The sequence below is a fragment of the Numenius arquata genome, chromosome 3 (genome assembly GCF_964106895.1).
Source record: "Numenius arquata chromosome 3, bNumArq3.hap1.1, whole genome shotgun sequence".
NCBI lineage: Eukaryota > Metazoa > Chordata > Aves > Charadriiformes > Scolopacidae > Numenius > Numenius arquata.
The window spans coordinates 67,942,345-67,955,020 of record NC_133578.1 but is presented as its reverse complement, the minus strand read 5'-3'; the positions used below and the strand labels follow the sequence as shown (position 1 = coordinate 67,955,020).

Here is a 12,676-nt window from a genome sequence, read left to right as displayed (position 1 = left end):
GGAGAGGAAATTTCAATGTCACGTAGTACAGCAATATAAAGATTATTATTTTAGCAACTCCCTGCAAAACTTGGCTTCCTTTTGTTTTATTTCTTTTCTTTGTTTTAGGTTATTGTGCTAAGGTTCTTGAGCTGAAAATACGCTGTGGAAATATTTCTTATTTTTTATGATTTATGGTTGAGCTGTTTGGGAACTTTTTTGATATCTTTCTTCCAACAGGCTTTCTGAAGCCTTCTAAAATTTCTAATAAAGTGGTAAATGATATTTTTTCTTCACGGAAGAATTTCTTCACGGTGAGGGTGACAGAGCCCTGGAACAGGCTGCCCAGGGAGGTTGTGGAGTCCCCTTCTTTGGAGATTTTCAAGACTCGCCTGGATGCAGTCCTGAGTAGCATTCTCTAAGCAATCCTGCTTCAGCAGGGGAGTTGGACTAGATGATCTATATGGTCCCTTCCAACTCTAAAAAAATTCAGTGAAATTCAGTGAAAATTCAGTGATATACGTTAGTTCCATAAAACTGCTTTTTATATCAATAGTTCTCTTTCTTACATTTCAGTGGTGATTAAATGGCATGATATTTATATTTTTAGAATATTTCAGTAATTACTGCAGTAGCATTTTAAAAGGGACATCTTCAAAAAATTGTAAAAGATTAAATTTTTTCCGATTTTTTTTTTTTTTTTTTTGATCCTTTGGGGTGTTTTGAATTTTTTAGGAATGGCCAAATGAACTGTTATCTCTTATATTTTGCTTAACTGTGGTGGACTGGTGGCTTATTACCACCCAGGTTAAACATAATTCACTAAGCAAATGATGTTTTACTGATTGAAAACTGTTGAAGGTTGTGAGACGTGACTATCAACATCTTTTTCACTGTCCATACAGTATCTTATTAAGGTTAATGAAATCAAGACAAAAAAAGGTGTGGACCTTCTGCAGAACCTTATTAAGTATTATCACGCACAATGCAAGTAAGTGCAAAGCTTTTTAGCTTTATTTACAATTTTCTTTTTTACATAAATGTTTGTTTCCCTTTGTTTTGAATTTGTTTTGGATACATCAGGAATTCTTGATCATAATTTTTATGTGCCATGTGCCTGCAACTTCATCTTATTAGGCAGTAGGCTTTGAGTAGAGAGTATGAAAGTGAGTGGGGCAGAGGAGAGATGGAGAAAGAGGCCAAGGGAAAGCCCCGCATGTTGCGTACAAAATTAATTTTAGTTCTTGAGGTGTAGATATAGAATGTAATTTTAGAAATAGCTTGTTTATTTATTTAATGGTTTTTAGGTAAATTTTAAAACCATTGTGAAGGCGAGTAATTTCTTTGAAATTCCTTGAGGTGAAACTGGTAAGATATGACCTTGTCATCAGTAGAACCAGAGGCAAAACACAGGAACTTTACTTAAGTTAAATACAGGAAAAAGATTTTAGAAATTACTAAGGGGACACATTGTTGACTAACAGTGATAAAAATAAGCTAAGCTATATTCTCTCTAATTTGATATTTGTTAAAGTCACAATGGTGTATCTCCACAGTTGAAAGATACCGTACTTTAAAACTACTGTTGGGGTCTTTTGGGGGTGTTTTGGGGTTTTTTTTTTTTTTGTTTCTGAACATGGGAGGAGTGGGATATGTTTTATTAATTTTGCTGTTTTTCTCCACAAGACAATATACTTTGTGTTATGAATTGTATGTATTCCTGATAAATCACAGGTTTTTTTCATTATAGTTTCTTCCAAGATGGCTTGAAAACAGCTGATAAACTTAAACAATATATTGAAAAGTTGGCTGCTGACTTATATAACGTAAGTTTACTTATAAGTAGTTTAATGTCTGAAAACAGAAATATTTTGTTTATGTGAATACATTTTAGATAGGACAACAAGGGCGTATATTTGATTTGTATCATAAATGAAAAGTGTGTTCTCTTAAACTTTGAATATAGGTGGACTGAGGAAAAAATACTTGACTATCTTAAAAATAAACTTAAAAATAACTGGTTTTAGTTATTAGGAAAAGTAGCTTTCATTCTACTACTGATTTAATGTTGCATTAAAATAAAACTAATTTAAAGTGGGAATCTTTGAATCAGATCACGTTATTAGCAGCAATTTTAGCTACCACTTTCATTTTTCAAAACCAAAACACAGTTTTTTAAATGAATTAACTTGTGATGTGCATTGAAGGCAAGTAATAATGTGGAATCAAAGCTCACTTGTCACCCAAGTGCTTTTGTATTCTATAATCAGAATTACAATAATCCCATTTGCTTTTGTAGTTTGCAACTAAATTAAACTGTGTTTTCATTCCTTAAGTCATCTGTCGAGCTTATTGGAGTTATTTAATTAATATTTCAGAGACTAATTTGGTTGCATTAGATATAGTGAACCATTTAAGCATGCCAGAACAGAGCATGCGGAGTTGTACATTCATTTTAGCTTGCTTTTTGAGTAATACATGCAGAGAATTTGAATACATAAGAATGGACTAATTCATGAAAATAAATTCAAATATTACAGAAACACAGAATAGTTGAGCTGATTGTTCAGGACATCTAAAATGGTATTGGAATGCATAAAAAATTAAAATTAAGGTTGCATCCAGAAAACATATGATGGCAATCTCTTTCATAGATAAAGCAGACACAAGATGAAGAAAAGAAACAACTTACTGCTCTTCGTGATTTGATAAAATCTTCTCTGCAGCTTGATCAGAAGGAGGTAAATAATTTAAACATGTTTATTCTGGGAGCTAATGTGAATTTATGAATTCTGTATTCAGAAATCGATTCTGTTGATGCTCACTTTGTATAGTTAGTGGTTCAGAAGAGTTGGACTTAAAACATTATGACAAAAGTAATGTTTAGAAAGTTCAGCCTATATATCAAAAAACAGGTTTAGATTTTTTTTTCTGTTTCCATTTTATATATTAAAAGAAACTATTCTTTTTTTTTTTGATGTAATTTTATAATTTTCAATGTACTTTTTTAATGTACTTTAGGAAAAATTGTAATGAATCAGATAAATGCTTCATCTAGCCCAGTATCCTGTCCTTGACAATGATAATGAATGAGTGTTCAGGAAAAAATATAAAGGACTGGGATGTACCCTGCTTTCTTATGTCCTGCCATCTTCCAGCCAGATGGCGTTCAGGATTTTCCTGACCAAGGTGGTCCCGAGTAAGCCAGGATGAGAACTGTGGGCTTCTCTTTGCGTATGGTTTCTGTAAAAATCTTCTAAATCACATGGATTTTGTGCTGATGTTCTCCTTCTCAGACCCCTTTTGCTAATACTGTATTGTAAGGAAGAAAATTTGTATGTTAACCAGATAACAGTGGCTGAGACAGGGCAGTTAAAAATAAAAATACGTAATCAATTGGACTGGTATCAGAAGTGAAGGGGGATGATCAATGTCCATTGCAGATGTTCTGGAATGCTCCTTGAACTAGGAGATAGGATATAATATATATCACAGCTTTTACCTGAGATAATATTGTGACTTTTTCCAAATCATAGTTCCTGAGAGTCAGAAATCCTGAATATCCTGTGGTGAATCTTGAGTGTTGGGGAGGGAGGGGGTTGGGGGATGGATGAGAGTGGATGGCTTCTCTTTAGGAAAAGATCACTTACCCTCTGTTCAGTTTTCTCTTAGGTAAATAGAACATTAGTATTTGATAAGTGTCTACTCAGCTTGTTAAATATTTATTACCAAATATGAATTATTAAACATTAGACAGATGCCATTCTGCTGCTTATATGTGATCATCTACATATACAATTGGGCAGTATTGCTAATATCAAATATACATCAGAATATAGTTTACAACCAGATGTACTGTGTCAGCCAAATTTCCAACAGCGATCAGTCATGGTGGTTTAGAGTAGAATGCAGGACAATAGACACTGATCCATCCCCAGAATATCCTCCCATTAGTAGTTTGACTGTCTTTGCAGTCTCTCCACCACCCTATGGGTTTCTTCCCTTTGAATTTGTGTAGTTGCTTTTTGAAGCAGTGTAAACCATCAGCTCCTGTTACAGCTGTGTCTTTCCCACCATTGCTACATGGTGTGTGGAGAAATCTTTTTCCTTTTATTTGTTTTGAACTTTTAGATCTGCATACCCTACTCAAGATGGGAGTGCTTGTGATTTTATGATAGCGTCACTAGATCATTTCTGATCTTTTTTTTTTTTCTTCATAAAAGACCTAATAACATCAACTTGCTTTTGACAAGTGCTTAGTGCAGAGCAGATGTGTAACGTTTAATCAACTGTAGAGCTATAACCATGTCATCCTGTTTCTGAATGTTAATAGTCAACTCACAGTATCTTACTTTTGCCCTCTGCATCCCTTTGCGTTTGTTTATGTTGATCATCACTTGTAATTCATTGTCAAATTACTCACTATCATGAGGTCCTTGAGAAATTCTTCAGCCAGCTTTTCTTGAGTATCCTGAATAATTTAATACCATCTAGCAAACTCTGACATTTACTGTTCACCTTTTTCCAGATTGCTTTACTGTTAGACACTGCATGTGATGGCACATCTTTTGGTGAAATTCACTTGTTTGTTTCCTGCTCATCTGAGGACTTTTCCTCTTGTCCTGTGACAATGTAATTCTTTCCCTTTCATAAGGAGCACTAAGTGTCTGTTGAAAGTCCAGGGAGACCATATCAGTCTGATTTCTCAGATACCTACTGCTGACTCCTTCAGAGAACTCTTAAAAGTAGTTTTCATTAATCTTCCTAATTTGATGTGTAGTTTACCAGTCTTTACTTCCCTGAAATTCTTCTGGAACTTCTTCAAACACAGGACTTCAGTAATCAGGGCCAGTGAGTATTTTTACAGGCTTATGTGTAATTTTGTAGGTAGCATATTGTAATTATGGCTACTGCATGCAGAGAAATGGCTTGAAGTTAGTAAATTATTTCAGGTGGAGCCATAATTAATAAGGAATGATTCTTTATAGTGTGGTGGTGGTGTTATAAAGCAGATAAACCTTGACCAGAAGGCTTTTCTTCTCCCTGCATCTTTAACCCCATCGTTCTGAAGGACAACACAACTTTAGAATACACTGTATGTGGGCTTTAGAATGTCTTTGATGTCACAAATGACCGGAGCACTACAGAGCGCCTTTGAACAGATCCCAATTTATTGTAAGACCTGGCAGCTCTTTCTGGGACTCAGTTTTCCCTTATCTCGTAATCTACAGTCTTTTCCAGTGCTCTGTTTGGTATTTTTTTTCCTTTCCATCTCCAATGTGCACATGGCCCTACCAGATCTCTTCCATAATACTTGCAGAGCTTCCCATACATGTGTTACCTCTGTAATCTCCCCAGGATCTAAATCACTCTGAAGGTAACTCATGCTCGTTCTCCATCCTCATCCCCAAAAGTTGAGCAGAGAACATTAGATTTCAAGGGCTGTTTGGAAATAACTTTAAATTCTGAAGTGTTTTATGGATCGATTACCAACACAACAGGAACAAGACCTGCTCTCTCCTCAGGTACTTTTTGGTTTTTTTCTGCAAGCTGATTATCTGGAAAGAAAAATACTTCCTTCTGTCCTGGCTGCTGCGAATGTTGTTAAGTTCGAGCTACTTGATAATCAGCCAGATCTTAGAAATAAAGTAGGACAAATGGGTTTTTCTTCTTTGGAGCCATGTATTGTCCATACAGGGCCAAATGAAATACAGTGTTTGGTTTTTTTGGTTACCTATTTCCTGGATGAATAGCAAAAAGTATTTGGTTTCAGTGGAAAGTAACCTAACTTAAAATAAAAAAAAAATGAAACAAATCAGATTTTGAAACTTAGATAAATGTTGTAATAAAGTAGCTTCACTGGCATCAGCAAAATAAACTGTACAACTTCTCTGATTTTAATTACAGTGTAGAAAAATCCTGGGACTCTTGAAAAAACTGTGTGCTTGTATGTATGATATCTATGTAAAAAGTTATATGTTAAATATAAAAATAAAATGTTTGGCTTGAAGAGAATTGAAATAGTGTCTTAAAAGGGATAATATTGTGATTCTCAGATATTTGGGCAAATCAAGGTAGAGAAAGTTCTGCTGTAGTGAAAAAATCCACTGGTTTGGGTAAAATAATCATTTGATCACATCGATGTTCAAGTGTCTCTTTCAAAATCAATGTGAGGACTTTCACTCATGTGATTCTGCTGCATGTCATGAGTCAGAGCATAATGATGCTGGCAGATACTGAGGAGCTTGATAAAATAATGTCTGTGTTATTTAGGTATTTAGTGGTTTAATCCCAAAATAGCATGCCTGCACTCAATACTCGTTAGTTAAGTGACAACGGAGCTTGCAGACACGTGGCCTGAGTTTCAGCAGTCAGCTCTCCATCACTGTATATATCTGAATCTTCAAGTACGTAAAGCTGGACTTTCTTACTGTCACAGATGGCCTGGTTGGTTGTGATTAAGAATACATTTTCCCCCCTTATATTATAATTATATTATAATCTTGCTGTTGGAAAATTTATGGATTACTGAAGTATTGAACGTGAAATGAATGGGATTTATGGGATTTTCTCTGCTGGATTTATAAAAAATTCAGAAGTACTCTTACCAAAAATTACTTTGGCAGGAAAGCGGTTTGAAATAATACAATTGAGGCGTTGGTTGTGTGTAGTTTTAAGTTTCTTTGACCCTTGGTGCAAGAGAAGGAAGTTGGAACTAGTGATTCCTGTCCAAATTGTAAATTCTACCACCTTTAACCTCTTTGGAGTTGCCATTAGATAAGCGAGGCTTCCTGCCCGTCTCAGAGTGACTGGCTGTCACAGATGATGAGAGATTCCTGCGTGGCTGTTAAATCTATTAAAGCATTTAGGATCTTTTTGAATTTAAAACAACACGTATGGAAAAATTACTCTTCAGCACCCATACTTTCATTCAAGAAAAGCCACTAATTTGCTAAATGAGCTAACCTCATTCCTTACATTTCAAGTTCTTATAATGCAACTGTTGCTTTATGTTGCATGCATTCAAGGTGTTTATTTCACATTATGGACATCTTTACTGCTCTTACACCTTTGGCTGGCATACCTGTCCTTTCATCGGTGAAGTAACTATTCCTGTAATCTTTGCAATTATTTGGTTCTTGGAAAAGCACATCTTGACAGTCTTTGACTCTTGGGTTACACGGAAGTGCTGTGGCTCTGTTAGACACAGTGTCCCTTCTTGCCGCTGGGGACTGTCATCGAGTCAAGTTACAGCAGTTTCTGTTTGCGCAAGAATTATCAGATTTTGTAAAATGGCTGTGGTTTAAAGCTTTGGGAGAAAATATTTTAAGGGATTTTAAGCAATACTAGTGTAATTTTAATTGTGTAAAGTATTTATTTTATATGTTAAAAAATGTCTATATGTTAAGAAGCTTAAATTTTAAAGGAAACCACTCCTTTAATACAGGCTTATATTCTGTATTTTTGTATATTTATTATATAATTATTATATATATATATATAAAATATATTATATATATTATATATAATTATTATATAATACAGGCTTATATTCTGTATTTTTGTATATTTATTATTGGTACAAATGTAACTTAACAGATTTATGTTGAATTCAGCTAGTGTTTAGAATCATATTTTGTGTCTGTTTTTTTAACTTTCTTTACATTTCGATTTATTTTCCCAAATCTCCATCTGGAATTCTATCTCATTATGTTTTTTCCAGTGCTAATGCCAATAGGACCCTAATTCCATTCGGGATTAGAAATTCACTTATAACAAATGAACTGCTTTCTGTGGTGGTGTAAACACTTACTGCTGAAAGAACACTGCGCACAGCAGCCTTTGTGCTGCTTCTCACCACAATTGCCAGTTTTACCAAAGTACTTCTCTCTAAACTCCTGTGGCAAATTTGATGTAAAATAAAAACCAGTTGTAAGTACCCTGAATAAAATAGGAGGGAGTAATCTTCAATGTATATTGGTTGTGGTAATTTAAAAAAAAAAAAAATGTGCTTTGAAAGAGAAAATGTTATTACCAAGGGAGGAATTGAACTTCCCTTCTTTTATTTCTTTGTGGGATTTTGTCAGATGTTTTGCAGATAATAGTTTCACAGCGTTTAAAACTGTATAAATGTGTCCTTAATTATACCTTTTTATATAGATTTGCAAAAATTAAAAGTTAACTTTGGGCCTGATCTTTTTCAATGAAAATTCAGAATTGGCTCCAGTTTGGTAGAGGATACAATATAACTATCATTTTAGACAATTTAAACATAATATAGACTGGAAGACATTTCGTAAAATTTGATCCTGTAGTCATCTTAGTTTCTTTTCTGAAGCCAATGTCATATATGCAGCGTTGCAGAGAATTTTGTTATGATGTTTTGTTACTTGATGAGAAAAAGCACTGATGTGCCTAAAAAAAGTAATTTTTGCCTTCTTTCTATTAGTATTGTTAGAAGGGGGAAAAACTGTTTTGCTAGATATGGGGGCTGTACAATTTGTGTTCAAGGAACATGTTTTTTTAAATAAAATAATAATTCTTGTTTTAAATTATTTGCTTTCTCTTTTCTCTATTGCTTTTGCCTTTCGTGATCGAAGTCTAGGAGAGTAAGTCAATGTTTTAATGAACTTTTGGGGATTTTTTTTTTTTTTCTGATGTGCTTATAAAAAGTTAATCCATTTCATTTAATTGTTTCATTAGATCAGGCCAAAAGTTATTTCGGTTGACTTCATTCACTAAAACTCATCAATTATATACATATTTTTAATTGTTTTTAAAAAATAGTGATTATTAGCATTTGTTTTTGTTTGTTTATATGTGTTTTTCTGTATATATGCATGCCATATTCTATTTTTTCTTTTTGAGATTTTATCTTAGATTTTACTCTTTGATCGTAAGATTATTCAGTATTAAATTTCTATATTTTTAAAAGTCATTATTTTAAGATACATATTTGCATCCATACTATACTTTAAATACCCAAGGAAGTAATTCAGTCTTGAACGTGCAGTTAGTTCAAGATCGCGTGATGTAAAAGCAAGCTCTCCTATGGATGTAAAACATGCATTAGGAGCTCTCTCTCTTTTTTTAAACTTTATTAATTTGTGAAGTTGTGGTAGAGAAGAGAAATAAAATAGGCTTAAAGGTTAGGAAAATTTACTGTGCGTGTCAAGAAACGTTAATGGTGTTTTCCCCTTTTTTAGGATTCACAGAGCAGGCAAGGAGGATATAGTATGCATCAGCTTCAGGGGAATAAGGAATATGGCAGTGAGAAGAAAGGTTATCTTTTAAAGAAGAGCGATGGGTATGTTCTTGGAGCACATGATACATAGTGAGAACTATTACTATGTTCATGCACTGATTTTTATTGTGTTGTAATGTGGGTGTTTAAAGCACATTCTCCTAATGCATGTGCCACAAGTACTCAAGAATTTCACAGTTCAAATCTGAACACAAATCTGAATTTAATATAGTAAATATAAAAAGCATGACAAGCAATCATAAAATCGTAAATAAAAAAAGTCACGTTAAAGCTGTTGCCTTATTAAGTATCTAAAAGGTGATTAAGACCTGTCATAAATCTTCAAATTACATGTGATGAGGCGTTAGTAAAGTTTTGACTGCATCTGTTTCTCAAGGCTAATCTTCTCAAAAGGTTAAAGGTTTGAAATCATGTCTAGTTACTGAATTTTTTGTTGTTGATGTTCTTATGTAGGTTAAGGAAAGTATGGCAAAGAAGAAAGTGCACTGTTAAAAATGGAATTCTTACCATATCACATGCAACGGTAAGTTATTTTTATGCCTTTTTATTTAAGTAATATATTAACATTATCATTTCCCAATGAATCTGTTGGTGTTAATCCACTATTACAAAAAAGATGCCACTTCTGCTTCTGACTGTTGAGGTTGGAGACTGACTTCTGGCAGTAGTACTGTGCTTGTTGCTCTCTTAAAATTTTTCCTAGTTGCTTGCTGCTGACCACTAGTGGGAAACGTGCTTCAGGTTAAACAGAGCAGTACATCTGTTCTTACCGTACCTTCGGGATATGGGATGTGATTCATCTGAATAAAATGAAGGGTCTGCAGTGTAGCTGTCTGCATCAGGGCAAGATCCTGTAGACTCCTCCCTTAACCACTGGAGAGCTGGTCAGTGTAGTCAAAGGAATCTGGGTAGATTGGGTCAGATACCCTGTTATAAACTGAAATTCTGGCTGTTGACTGTACTGGAAGACTAATAACTGGGTCATACATAGATGTCTGTATTGGAGATGTTTTATTCCTATATAGGGCATTAACTATTTAAAACATTCATTTTGGAAAACACTTTTAAAATTGTTCAACTAATCAGAGTGAGAAAATGAGAATAAAGTTTGGTTGGAAATTAATTTCAAAACTTCCTGTGGTCTCCATGAAGTTAAGTGAACTCTTCTTTAGCCTTCTAAAATTTTTCTTCATTTTTTTTTCCCACTGCTATAGTTTATGACAGTGGATTTGATACTTAAATGAATTTATCAATAATTTGATAAGAAAATGGCAAATAAATTGAACAGTATTTTCAATGAGTACTTCAACTGGTTTTGCTCATAAGCATAGTCATGGTGTATCAGTGAAGTACATAATTTGGAAACGCAGGAAGTGTTTGATATTAGATGTTATTGATAGAGTGTGACAGGGGAGTGAATATGTTAATATTTTGGGTGCTTTCAAATGCAATGATATTTTGGAAAGTTCTGAACATACTGAGTTCTGGGAATTGGGTACGTATCTGAAGTGTCTTCCTGGAAATGCTAAATCATGAGGAAGCAACAACGTTATCACGGTGGAGGCAGTCCTAAAACTGTCTTGTGACAGCACAACACAAATTTGTTGGAAACAAGAGTAACTCCTGTTACTCTCGTTAAAGGAGATGGTCCCATTTCATCACCTGTCTCTCCCCTTCTCCCCACATTCCACCAATGGCCCTGAGTATCAGTGTCTAAAGTAACTACCTGTCTTAAGGAACTTATTACATTTTGTACTGGAGGTTGGTTCTTTTTAATGGCTAGAAAGATATCCTCATCTACTTTGAGGAGTCGCTTAGTCAAACTACGTATGGTTCAGTTATCACCATTTGTTTTTAAAAAAAAAAAAAAAAAATCATGTATTGTCAAGCTCAAGACTTGCCAATTTAGAATTCTTTGGATTGCACTATCGATTGTAGTTTTGCTTTTCTTGTATGTAGCTGAGTAAAAGCAGTCCATTTGCTCTTTCCTGTTGCAGTGCTGAGAGGAAAGTAATTTTCTTTTCGACGATGAAAAGCTCAGATCATGACAATCTGTTTGACACTAAACTTTGAAAACTGAGACTCCAATCGCATATTTACTCCTTAAGGAACTGTTGCTCCTTAAGTGTTAAAAATATCGTGTTTACAGTCTTGTTCTGACAAACATTTGACAATGTGGGAAATACACTTCTAGATTTTGTTTGTTTGTTGGTTTTGTATTACTTTTATATTTGATTGTAACATGAGCAACTTCCACAACTCACTTCAGAAGTATTTACTGATAACTGCCATCTCAAGTTCATTTATATCTGCCAGCTATCATAGCTTTAATTCAGTATGTCTATAGTTTCTGATAAACCTGTATAAACCCAAAATACTTTAAAGACATACCTATGATCGTAGAACCATGGAATCATCATCGAATAGTTTGAATGGGAACGGACCTTTAAAGGTCATCTAGTCCAACCCTCCTGCAATGAGCAGGGACACCTTCCACTAGACCAGGTTGCTCAGAGCCCTGTCCAACCTGACTGTGAATGTTTCCGGGGATGGAGCATCTACCACCTCTCTGGGCAACCTGGGCCAGGGTTTCACCACCCTCTGTAAAAAACTGTAAAAAAAAAAAAAAAATCTTCCTTATATCTAGTCTAAATTTTCCCTCTTTTAGTTTAAAGCCATTATTCCTTATCCTATCACAACATGCCCTGCTATAAAGTTTGTCCCCATCTTAAGTAATCTAATTACAGCAGAGAATATTACTAGATTTATTTATTCCAAGTTCTAAAATTCCAGATCTCCAGCTTTCAGCTTCCCTTCCAAATTTTTAGGGTTATATCTTTTGTTTATTTAAAATGGGAGGAAAATTGGAATATGGTCATGCCGTAATGAAAAATTGCGTAATAGTTTTACCATTGATTATGAAATACAATAAAAAACTTCAGTATTAGCATAATTATTCTAAATTAATAGTCAGGAAAGCTTGCTGTGAAGATTTTAATTATGTTTAGATTTAGTTTAGATTTAGCAATCTGTCCATTCTAACAGACCAAGTCAAAGTCATGCTGCTCTCAAGCATTTTGAAGGTGTTAATTTAAAGTGTGGACGTGCATCCACGTACATCACATATGCCCACTCCCCAGAAAGGAAAAATAATCCTAAATCAAGACATTTTTAAAGTAAAATAAATTTTCTTTTTAGTCCAACAGGCAACCAGCTAAACTGAATTTACTGACCTGCCAGGTGAAGCCAAATGCTGAAGATAAGAAGTCTTTTGATCTAATATCACGTATGTAGCAACTTCAATACCATCGTGCATTGTGTGGGATTTCTAAAAATGTCATTACAAGATACTTTGAGTAAAAATGAGGCTACAGTTCAAGATTCAGATCTATATCCAGATACATGCAGCGCCCCACGAGTGTTCAGATCTCT

The 12,676-nt window shown here is 34.3% G+C and overlaps 1 protein-coding gene across 4 annotated transcripts in view; it reads left to right on the top strand.

The window, feature by feature from the left end:
- ASAP1 (ArfGAP with SH3 domain, ankyrin repeat and PH domain 1) overlaps positions 1-12,676 on the top strand; it is a 131,121-nt gene that overhangs the window by 70,884 nt on the left and 47,561 nt on the right. For 2 of the 4 annotated variants that reach the window (XM_074145469.1, XM_074145467.1), the window contains exons 8-14: positions 885-970; positions 1,730-1,805; positions 2,634-2,720; positions 8,580-8,588; positions 9,186-9,286; positions 9,698-9,767; positions 12,443-12,530. In XM_074145469.1, the coding sequence (XP_074001570.1) occupies positions 885-970; positions 1,730-1,805; positions 2,634-2,720; positions 8,580-8,588; positions 9,186-9,286; positions 9,698-9,767; positions 12,443-12,530 (517 nt within the window). The remainder of the gene's footprint in view (positions 1-884; positions 971-1,729; positions 1,806-2,633; positions 2,721-8,579; positions 8,589-9,185; positions 9,287-9,697; positions 9,768-12,442; positions 12,531-12,676) is intronic. The other 2 variants (XM_074145470.1, XM_074145468.1) reach the window with 1 other exon arrangement.